The sequence below is a fragment of the Podarcis melisellensis genome (genome assembly GCF_964234715.1).
Source record: "Podarcis melisellensis genome assembly, chromosome: 10".
Taxonomy (NCBI): domain Eukaryota; kingdom Metazoa; phylum Chordata; class Lepidosauria; order Squamata; family Lacertidae; genus Podarcis; species Podarcis melisellensis.
Window position 1 is genome coordinate 74,471,461 of NC_138542.1, and position 11,735 is coordinate 74,483,195.

An 11,735-nucleotide genomic window follows, 5' to 3' on the forward strand; every position below is an offset into this window, starting at 1 on the left:
CTGTGATTGGTTGATGTGGCAAGGCGTGCATGCAATCAGCTGCGGTTGCATCTAGTGTGCATGCAGGTTGTTGGCGGTGTGCGTTCAAACGATTGATGGAGGTGGCTGCAGAGTGAGTTGCGGCGGTCGTTCCCCCCCCCCCCCCGCAAAAAAGCTCAACAACTCTGCTCAATCCCCTCCCCAAAAAATAGGAGTGTCATACACGGAAAATATGGTATTTGCTCTGTGGACAATTGGCTAGAACATGGGTAGACAAACTAAGGCCCTTCTCAATCCGGCCCGCGGATGGTCCGGGAATCAGGGTGTTTTTACATGAGTAGAATGTGCCTTTTTATTTAAAATGCATCTCTGCGTTATTTGTGGGGCCTGCCTGGTGTTTTTACATGAGTAGAATGTGTTTCTTTTATTTAAAATGCATCTCTGGGTTATTTGTGGGGCATAGGAATTTGTTCATTCCCCCCCCAAAAAAAATAGTCCGGCCCCCCCACAAGGTCTGAGGGACAGTGGACCGGCCCCCTGCTGAAAAGGTTTGCTGACCCCTGGGCCAGAACGTGCTGCAACACAGCTTGTCACACACTGGGATCCAGGTTTAGTGGTACCATCCACCAACAGCCAAAGGATGGGAAGAGTCCTGTTTTGCAGCAAAGGGAGTGGAAACTTCTGGCCCCTTCCAGCTCTCATCGTCCTGAATGCGAGTACCTGTTTCTGCTCTTCGGTAACGTTCAGCTCCTGCTGCAACAATTCCACCACCTGCGTCCGCCCCAGCAAGGCTGCCTCCTGCTCCTCCAGCTTCCGTTGCAACAGCCGCAGGTTCTGAGACAGAGAGAACACCAGTTTTGCCAGGCTCAGAGGCACAAATCCAGAGATCACAGCACGGACCTTTCACTTGCGGGCTTCTTTGTCTCTGGCTCTCCTCGCCTGAGCCCTCCAATGCCTTTTACTGGCCCAGATTGGAGCGCGTATCTCACCCCTCACCCCCAAACCTCTGCCAACACACCTGCTGCATTTCTGCTTCCAGGTCCGAACGGGCGGCTAGCTGGTGCAATTCAGCCTGGTGCTGGTGGGCCTGTTCCTTCAGGAGAGAGTCCTTCTTCTGAACCTCCTCTTGCAGAGCGCTGAGCTGCCAAGAGAATACACAAGTTAAAAAGCTGCTAGCAGGAATGCCCTGTGCCTTGGGAGTCAAAAAGGATTTTCAAGGAGCGAAGAAACTCATATTAGTATTTTAAATCAAGTCCAGCAACCTGTCTATGGGAAGCCCACAGACAGGACCTGAAAATTATCAGGCAACAAAATTATCCTCCCCGCTTGTGATCCCTCGGAAACTGGCGTTCAGAGGCAAACTCCCTCCAATAGTGAACATAGCCTTTGTAGCTAGTAAAGGTAAAGGGACTCCTGACCGTTAGGCCCAGTTGTGGCCGACTCTGGGGTTGCGGCCCTCATCTCGCTTTATTGGCCAAGGGAGCCGGTGTACAGCTTCTGGGTCATGTGGCCAGCATGACTAAGCCGTTTCTGGCAAACCAGAGCAGCGCACGGAAATGCCATTTACCTTCCCGCCAGAGAGGTACCTATTTATCTACTTGCACTTTGATGTGGCCTAAGGTTAAGGTAAAGGACCCCTGGACAGTAAAGTCCAGTCGCGAACGACTCTGGGGTTGCGGTGCTTGTTTCGCTTTCAGGCCAAGGGAGCCGGCGTTTGTCCGCAGACAGCTTTCCAGGTCATGTGGCCAGCATCACTAAACCGCTTCTGGCGCAAAGGGACACCGTGACGGAAACCAGAATGCATGGAAACACCATTTAGCTTCCCGACAGAGTGGTACCTATTTATCTACTTGCACTCTGACATGCTTTCGAACTGCTAGGTTGGCAGGAGCAGGGACTGAGCAACGGGAGCTCACCCCGTCGCAGGGATTCGAATCGCCGAATCCTCTCCAACAGTCAACCAAGTCTGCCTCCTGCAGATGGGAGTTCAATAGTTAAACTATGTGCCATTTGAAGAAGTATCTCCTTATGTCTGTGCTGTTCAATGCGCTGAGGCATTACCTTTGAACGCATCTCAGAATAAACTGCTGAGAAGCCAGTGGCAGGAGGTGGCCACGACCCAACTCAACGTACAGAGAGTTCCATTTATTTATTTATTGCATTTACATTTCACCTTTTTCTGCAAGGAGCTCAAGGTGGCGTACGTGGTTCTCTCCCTCCTCATTTAACCCCCACAGCAACCCTGTGAGGTAGGTTAGGCTGAGAGGAAGCGACAGACTCCCAAGGCGACGCGGTGAGCTTCATGGGATTTGTATCCTGGTCTCTTAGGTCCTGGCCCAACTCTGCCCTTGCTCAAATGAGTCCCAGAATGCCAAAAGAAGCAACTAAGATACGGCAAAAAGCCTCCACAACCTCCTCCTGATGTTTGACGTTTTATCGTGGTTTTTAATATTGTGTTGGGAGCCACCCAGAGTGGGCAGAGAATAAATAATTGTTGTTGTTGTTGTTTGTTGTTGTTGTTGTTTCCTCCCTACCTGGGCCTGTGCTTCCTCCAGGCTTCTTGTTTTTGCCTCCAGCTCTTCCTGCAGCTCCCGACACCGCCTTTGCAGAAGCTCTGTCTCCTCTTCCCGCTCATCACGTGTCCCTTGGTCACTCTGAAAAGGAGGCAGCAAGTTACTGAAAGGGAGTGATCTGTGAACAGCATACTTCTGACTGGGAAAGAGGAGGTTCGGTCAACCCACTGGCCAAACACTTCTGAGTATTTTTTAACGCATTAGCTTTATTAGAACACAAACATGGCTTTGAAAGGATATATGATATCTGACATGATTGAGAATTGTAGAGCCAGGGACGGAGAACTTTAAAGCGTTAAAATCGGGATGTGGAAGATATGGAAACAACGAGGAGAGACAGGTATGAGATTTGGAGATATGCTTCACAGGTCCAGACTATGCGGAGCCCCGAAAAATCAACAAATACAATTTGGATTATAACTTGGTCTTTTTTTATTTTAGTTTTTCGTTTTAATTGGATTATGATTGGATATGTTAACTGGATGTTTTTTTTTTATAGGAAAATTAATTAAAATATATTTTTTTAAAAAAAGGACACTAACATGGGTTTTCCCTGGGCTCTTCGTAATTTAATCTTGTAGCTAAAGCTTTCTAGATGTGAAAAGAGGCACGCTGCCAGTCCTCACTGCTGGGGAGAGGAGTTTGTTGAGAGGTACCTGGGGAAGCAAATCAGAAGCCAGAGGCGACCTAAGCAAGGACTTCATGGCAATGTGGGAGGATCTCAGGTCCATGCAGCTCACTAACGTCCGCCGCGGCTTAGCAGACAAGAGACACAAGCAGCGATAGGGACAAAAGTGTTTCAGCAACCGGCTGTGTGGCTGAGCTACTTCTCAGGGCAAAGAATGGCTTCTGAGAGTACAGAGGGCAGGTGAGGTCCAGAAATAAAAAGGTGTGCCATATAGAAAGCAGAATAAGCATTCTGGACCAGGAGGCTGGCTAGTCTCACCTTTGTGGAAGAAAGAGGGTCCGTTGCGGGAGATGCTGCTCCCTGTTCTGAAAGTTGCTCGAGGCGCTTGCTCTGAGATGCCAGCTTAGCTTTGGCCTGCAGTTTCAGCTTCCGCAGCTTGGCTTCCGCAGCCTGCTTTTCTTCCTAGAGGAGGGAATTTTTACATTCAGGAATGACAGCATGTTCAAAGGCTGACGTGAGCCAAGGCCCTGCAGTGGGTCAAGAGGCTGGGCTCAATGGCCTCCTGACCCCCATCTCGGTTTTGCCATTTTAAGCGTCGCAGCAGACGAAAGGTTCCCCGTTGGGGAAGAGTTGAGGAGTGATGCCTCCCACAGAGGAATGATACCTGTAGCAGAACATCCTTCTGCCGTAGCTGAGCATCCTTCTCACGCACCAGGTCCTTCAGCTGCGCCACCAGCCTCTCCATGTGGCCCAGCCGTTCCAGAACGTCCTCTGGCCTCTCCTCCCCATTCTGCTGGCTGGGCTCCAGGACCGGCCCCTGCGGGGTAACAAGAAGAACTCTGTGTAACAACGCCGTGGCCAAAGGACCCAACATCTGGCTTCATCCCTAGGACTAAACATCTGGCGGCGGAAGATCCGCACCGTATTATTATTTTTGTTTATAAAATGTACACACTGCCCTCCATCCAAAGATCACAAGGCAGTTTACAGAATAAAAGCGCAAAACACATAACATAATACCAAAAAACTCCCACCCAAACACATTTTTTAAAAAGCCATACACGCTTTAATCAGCCAAAGGCCTGGTTGAAGAGAAATGTTTTCACCTGGCACATGTTTTCACCTGGCACTTAAAGATATGTAATGAAGATGCCAGGTGGGCCCTCCTGGGGAGAGCGTTCCACAAATGGGAAGCCACCACAGATAAGGCCTGTTCTCATGTTGCCATAGGCATTTCACATGACTTCCCCAAAGAACTCTGGGAATGATAGTTCCCCCTCACCAAGCTGTGATGCCCAGCACCCTTAACACACTCCAGCTCTTGGGATTTTGGGGCGGTGGGGAGGGGAGGTAGTCATGGGCTTAAATGTGCATTGGACGTGTTTTAAACGTATGGTGTGGATTTGCTCTGAGAGTCCCGGAGGGCAGGAATCAGAAACAGCTTTGAGAAATCAAGGGCTGCTTCACACAAAGATGTCCACTTCATGCAGCGGTCGCCAGGTGATGGCTTCTATGAATGAGCCATCCCAAACCAAGCACCACAGACAGAACTAGCGGGATGCCGCAATTGGCACACTTCTGAGAGGACGCTATTCACATACAGTCATACCTCGGGCTGAAGTAGCTTCAGGTTAAGTATTTTCGGGTTGCACTCCGCGGCAACCCAGAAGTAATGGAGCACGTTACTTCTGGGTTTCGCCGCTCGCGCATGCGCAGACACTCAAAAATGACATCACGCGCATGCGCGGAAGTGGCAAAACGTGACCCTCACACGCACAGACGCGTGCTACGTTTACTTCAGGATGCGAACGGGGCTCCAGAACGGATCCCATTCGTATCCAGAGGTACCACTGTATTCAGCTGTGGACCATCGGTCATTAAAGGACACAATGGGTGTGAAAGCAGGCAGTGAACGTGCATGTGTGAAGCTGCTCTGAATGGTGTGATACTGCTTGGACGGCAGGACTGAAAACACATCTGGGGGTGGGGATCCTCCGGACTGGTGGCTTTAGAGCTGAGGCTTATCTACTAATGATGCCCCACGGTCTCTATGGAGGAGCCAGGAGCCAGTGCAGAAGGTGGCAGCTCATCTTCTCACAGAATTAGTGTGTATGGCGCAGGTCATTATAGAATCACAGAGCTGTAGCATGGAAAGGGATTTTAAGGGTCATCTGGTCCAATCCCCCACAATTCAGGCATCTCATCACCAGTATTTATGCTGTCTTCTGCCTGTTTCCAAGACAATTTAAGGCACAGGCTTTGAGCACAAATGCCCTCCTTGTTTTCGGCTGCCTGTGTGCAGCCAGGACCTCCTAGCCCAGCTGGCAACTCGGGAGAAGCACATGCATGCTGCAGACCCTTCCTTCCCCACTCCCACTGTGCAGCAGGCCTCGGCTGGGAAAAAGCTACTTACATCAGGCAGATCTGCAGCCTCCGCAGCTTCTCCTTCCCCTGACAGCTCCTGCAGGACAGTGTTGGCCAGTCCCGACAAGCGGCTCAGCATCTTGAGCCTCCAGCTCTTGCAGGACAGAGAAAGAGGAGGAGAAAGTGGATGTCAGCACAAACACAAACGGGAAAGGTTTGGGGCTAGGTTTAGTCGCTGCGCAGGGAACGTGCTTCCGCCATGCTGTCGTAGCAAAAGAGGCAAGGAAGAACTTGCTTATTGCCCAAGGCCACGCACAGAATCAAGCATCCAGACATCTCAAGCATGCATGGAATAAGGGACAGCCCCATCTGCTGCTGTCCAGGATGAAACATCCCCATGGAAACAGAATGACACACACACACACACACACACACACACACACACACACAACCAGCCCACCTCAGGCCAAGTGTTTGCCTTGGTCAGAAGCCGGAAATTCACTTCACTGGGTTACAGAAATCAGGAATGTGCCTCACAGCTGAAGATGGGGTAAAGGACATATCCTTAGATCCTTTCTTCACACAGGTTTCTAAATGGGCCCCTGCCTGGCAGCCTACAGAGTTACCTCCAAGCAACTAGGCTAGGAAGCTTGCAGAAGCTGAAAAAGGAATCAAATCCTTTTATTTATCCTTTCAGGTAAACCATGGGCCACAAATTATTTTAAAAACAGAAATGTGTGAGTGAGGAATGCACACTACGCTTGGGATGTTCCAAAGACGGACTTTCAAGCCTGAACTTGCTGCACCAGAACCAAGAAACCCTGAAAGGCAGAGGGAGGATGGGCAGAGGCAGCGGCCTTGAGCGAACAGATTCCCAGATCTCATCACCTGCATTCTCAACACCCACACTGCTTCCCTACAGCAGTCAAAACATGGACATTTCAAGTGCTGCAGAATCAAAACCAAATATCCTGACAGGCTTTACAACCTTCATGGTCTGAATCTAACTCCCATCAGACCCACTGTGAAAGGTCAGGGGTGGTGGAAGCAGCAATCCAACAGCATTGGAAGGCCCCAGCTACACTGCCGCTAGAAGGTACCTTTAAACGGTGGCAGGGAGGGGATTCCCTGTTCCGGCTGCCTCACCCTTTATTTATAAAAAACAGTTTCCTGACTTTCCAATAAATGGTGTTCTTGCCCAGGTCAGATACGCACAACCGACTTGCTGGAAGCAGAGGGGACACTGCCTGCTCCTGAAACACCAGCCAGCACATCAGCAAAGGCTACCCGGACATTGACGATAAGAGTTTCCTGCTCAACTGCCTTGGGTGCTTTGGGTGGGGCTGCTGAACATGGGAGCAACAAGAACTTTCTCAGAAGCTGTTAATTCTGTTTGACTTCACTGGCATGAGTGTGGCCAAGAAACTGTGCTGTGAATCAGCAAGTCCCTGGTCCAAGTCTGCCAAGACTCACCAAGTGCCGCCTTGGGCAACCCAGGACCTCTCAGCTTTTGCCTAACCTGATGTGGGTTTTCAGGAAGCAGGGAGAGAACTGCCTATGCCAAATACGATGATTTGCATAGGGTAAAATTTGCAACAGGAAATGTTCTGAAGCCCTAGGGCAGGGGTCAGCAACCTTTTTCAGCTATGGGCCAGTCCACTGTCCCTCAGACCTTTTGATGCGCCGGACTATATTTTGGGGGGAAAATATGAACGAATTCCTATACCCCACAAATAATCCAGAGATGCATTTTAAATAAAAGCACACATTCTACTCATGTAAAAACACGCTGATTCCCAGACCGTTCACAGGCCAGACTGTGAAGGTGATTGGGCCGGATCCGGTTCCCGGGCCTTAGGTTGCCTACCCCTGCCCTAGAGAGTGGTCTAACGTAGCACATCAGTTTTACTACAAAACCTTGAAACTGCCAAATTTGTCTAACGTTTATTTGAAATTACCATTCATTGATTGTTACTAATGAACTTACAAACTGGAAAATTTTCCACAGAAAAAGCAAGCACTGGGATTTCTTTTCTGCCCCACATCGCTGCCCAGCTACCTGTATTAAGGGGATAATAATATTGGCTGACCTTACTGGGCTGTTGTATGAATTACAACAAATGCATGCTTGGGAAACGTTACATTTTACGGCACTTCACTCTAGGAAAGCTACACTTAGAGGTGGTGAATCAGATACCTCTTTGTCTCACATGGCAGCACACCTGTGGTTTTCCAACACAGAGCCTTCTGCAAATCTGCCCTTCAGTCAAGTAAGCAGCGAGGGTGATTCATCAGGCCAGGTGAGTGGCAACCCAAACAGATTCCTTGGGGCAACTCCTCTGCAGAAGGTTAATTAAGGTAATAAGCCTGAGGTACCTGCTTCTGCTCTTCCAGAATGTTTATGCATTGTTATCAAGAAAAGATCACTTGATAATGAGAAATCATGCCTTTTAGTGTCACCCACCCAGTATTGCGGAATACTCTGTCAACAGAGATTCAGCAGGCAAGTATTATTATTATCTATTGAATTTATACACTGTCCTATACCCGGAGGTCTCAGGGTGGTTCACAGAATAAAATCAAAACATAAAACCACAATATACATACCGTATTTTTTGCTCTATAAGACTCACTTTTTCCCTCCTAAAAACCTAAAAAGTAAGGGGAAATGTGTGTGCGTCTTATGGAGCGAATGTAGGCTGCGTAGCTATCCCAGAAGCCAGAACAGCAAGAGGGATCGCTGCGCAGTTTTTGGAAGAGGAAAACAAGAAAAAAAATATTCTGAATCCCAGAAGCCAGAATAGCAGGAGGGATCGCTGCGCAGTGAAAGCAGCAATCCCTCCTGCTATTCTGGCTTCTGGGATTCAGAATATTTTTTTTCTTGTTTTCCTCTTCCAAAAACTAGGTGCGTCTTGTGGTCTGGTGCGTCTTATAGAGCGAAAAATACAGTAATCAAAAAAACAACCCAATAACACCCACCCTCCCCCAAAAAACCCACCTTTTAAAAATGGCATAAGTAAGAATACATCTTTCCACACTGGTTAACTGATGCCTGTTTTTAACTTTTAGTACGTTTTTACCGCATGTTTTTAGCTATTTCTGTTGTGAACTGCTTTTAGTTTTTTCTTAATGAAATAGCGCTCTATATTTTTATAAGTAAATAGAACAAAACACGCCTTGCTTAATTCCAGCTTGTCAAAGTAACCGAGGCCACAGCCCACTCTTCGTTTGCATTGGCACAGAATGGAAGATTACAAACGTAAGGAACATTTTAGCCACTTCCTGGTTTCAAACGTAGCTGCCCAGTTTGCATATAATGCTCACCCAAGCCATGGCTTTGAGCAGGCAAGCAAACGTGCGGGTTCCTGGGGTGATGGTTGTGGTACTGCTGCTGTAACGCTATCAGAGGCTAAGCCGTGGTTTGGGTCTGCATGATGTGTGAACCCAGCTTTGTGGTATGACTTAAGACGAACCATGGGTGGTAAACCAAGAGCAAACCACAGTTACAGCTCATGGCTAGTTTCACTCCTGGCTTAGCCCCAGGTGAGGGAGGGATGCTGCAACCTGCTCTCAGGGAACCAGTACATTTGCTCATTTGTGCATTACTTGAGAGCCAGGCTAATGTCATGCAGTGTGAAAGCAACCCCAAGTCACATGAGAGCTGTCGAACTGGTGCACTGGAACCAGCAAGACAAGCAGGTAAAGGTACCCCTGCCCGTACGGGCCAGTCGTGTCCGACTCTAGGGTTGTGCGCTCATCTCACTCTATAGGCCGGGAGCCAGCACTGTCCGCAGACACTTCCAGGTCACGTGGCCAGCGTGACAAGCTGCATCTGACGAGCCAGCGCAGCACACGGAACGCCGTTTACCTTCCCGCTAGAAAGCGATCCCTATTTATCTACTTGCACCCGGGGGTGCTTTCGAACTGCTAGGTTGGCAGGCGCTGGGACCGAATGACGGGAGCGCACCCCGCCGCGGGGATTCGAACCGCCGACCTTTCGATCGGCAAGTCCTAGGCGCTGAAGCTTTTACCCACAGCGCCACCCGTGTCCATCTAAGACAAGCAGAGGTACCAACAATTTCCAGCTTATGGGAACTCGAAGGGGCAGAGACTGAGAAGAGGAGGCTGCCTTTAAAGAGCACCTGCAGGGGTGGCAACAGAGCCAGATTTTGGTTTGATGAGGCCCTAAGCTACTGAAGGTAATGAGGCCCTTTATACATCCAGCTGTCCGTTGTCCACAACAAATTGTGGCTGTTTTTTTGAGTTGAATATATGCTATATGGTCATTTATGGACCCAGTAGGTGTCTCAAGCCATTTGCACATGTAGCCCTGCAACCAGTCCATGCGGAATGTAGGCACCCTATATATAGAAAGGAGCAAACCAGGGATATTTTAGGGAGCAGGCTAGCAGGAGGGCGCCCAACACAAAACACTGTTGCTGTATGTAGGTGTTATTTTACTAATTTGTTATCTTATATTTTGGAAATGTACATCCAGGTGTTGTTTTTCTTTAAATTTTTTTTGGGGGGGGGGCAAGGGAGTGGGGCCCTAAGCTAGAACAACAAATACCAGACTTTTAGAAGACATCTGAATTCAGCCCTCTTTAGGGAAGCTTTTAATGTTTGATGGACTACTGTATTTTAATATTTTGTTGGAAGCAGCCCACAGCGGCTGGGGAAACCCAGCCAGATGAGAGGGTTATAAATAATAATTTTTTATTATTATTAGTAGTAGTAGTAAACCTTGCTGCAAGGCAAGCGGAGGGTCCCAACAGTTTCCGGCTTATGGGAAGTCCAAGGGACAGAGACTGAGAAGAGGAGGCTGCCTTTAAAGAACACCTGCAAGGCAACAGAGACCCAAATGGAGCTCCCAAACAGTAAGGCCTTTCCTGTGCCTTGATGGGCAGACGCCTGCAAGCGGAGCAGAGAGAAGGGTGACCAAGCCGCCGTTAAAGACACAGGAGCAGAGGGATGCAGAGCTCATGGCAACCTGGCCTGGAGAGAGGAAGGGATCTGCTGTGAGGGACATGCCAGGCTGGGCAGTTCCGTGGGCACTTTTGAGAAGGCAGCTCCCGGGTGGGGGTCACAGAGAGTGGCTTCCCACCCCTGCCCCTCCGTTCCCAGCTTCAGCAGGCCGAGGTTCAACAGGTGCAGCCACGCTGGCCTGAGGATGCCGCAGGTCCACAGAATTGGGAAGGGACCACTAGGGTCATCTAGTCCGACCCCGGTTTTCTGAGCCACGCGCCGAGATTAAGCTCTACCAGTTGAGCCATGCCTGCGCCGGCCTGAGGCTGCCCCTGTTGGACTTCTGCCTTCTTCCCTCCAACAGAGAAGGAGGAGGAGGAGCTGGTGCCGCCGCCCCCTGCGGTTTTAGCAGCCGCACAGCAGGCCGAAGTTCAACGGCCGTTGAGCTGCACCGGTGGAACTTCTGCCTGCGCGCCTCCCTCCCTCCCCCCCCTCCGGAGGAGCAGCCTAAGGGCTCGCCGAGCTCCCTCAGGGGTTGGGCGGAGAGGGGCAGCCTTGCCTGGCCGGGCCCGGCAGCAGACTCACCGCTCTTCTCCTCAGCCCGCGTCCTCTCCGGGTTCCGGCCACATCAGCACCGGAAGTGCCCTGGTCTCTGCCCCCTCGGCGCTTCCGGGTCGCTCCCTTCAAGCTCCCGCCTCTCGTCCAATCAGAACCCGGGAAGCTCCTAGACGGACGGAGCGCCCCTCCAACCGTAGCGCAGGGCTTGGGCCGTTGCCGGGGTGACGCCGCGGCCGGCGCAGCCGCGTCGCGCCACCTGCGCGTCCGCCAATCAGCAGGGCAGGATTCTCTCTCCTCCTCCCTCTCTTTCCCACAAAGCGAGCCGCACGAAAACAAAACGCAGGGAGCCAATCAGGAAGCGAAGTCTCCCCCTTCCACCGGCGCAGGAAACCAATCAGCGGCCGCGCTGCGGAGGCGGGTCTGAAGTTGTAGGCCAATCAGGGTGGGCGGGCGACGGCGGCTGTCTTTCCAGGCGCCGCTTCACTCCGGAAACTTCCCGCGAGGAAGCCACGCCCCCTCCGAGGGGCGGGGAAATGGTTTTGCATATGGTAATTTATGGTAATATGTCAGGGCCTGCAGTTTAACTATTATGCGCTTAATATTAATGAGGTAGAATGAAAAAGAAATTGCGAGGAGGAGCCAATTTCTGAAGTGAAATTTATACTCAA

The 11,735-nt window shown here is 50.4% G+C and overlaps 1 protein-coding gene across 3 annotated transcripts in view; it reads right to left on the reverse strand.

Annotated features, from left to right (window-relative positions):
• Positions 1 to 11,213, reverse strand: part of GOLGB1 (golgin B1) — a 72,458-nt gene extending 61,245 nt beyond the window's left edge. For all 3 annotated transcript variants that reach the window (XM_081926650.1, XM_081926649.1, XM_081926648.1), the window contains exons 1-7: positions 11,095 to 11,213; positions 5,594 to 5,698; positions 3,845 to 3,997; positions 3,499 to 3,642; positions 2,514 to 2,633; positions 998 to 1,120; positions 700 to 813 (exon numbers count right to left, since the gene is read on the reverse strand). In XM_081926650.1, the coding sequence (XP_081782776.1) occupies positions 700 to 813; positions 998 to 1,120; positions 2,514 to 2,633; positions 3,499 to 3,642; positions 3,845 to 3,997; positions 5,594 to 5,683 (744 nt within the window). In that variant the 5' untranslated portion in view covers positions 5,684 to 5,698; positions 11,095 to 11,213. The remainder of the gene's footprint in view (positions 1 to 699; positions 814 to 997; positions 1,121 to 2,513; positions 2,634 to 3,498; positions 3,643 to 3,844; positions 3,998 to 5,593; positions 5,699 to 11,094) is intronic.
• Between the last annotated feature and the right edge of the window lie 522 nt (positions 11,214 to 11,735).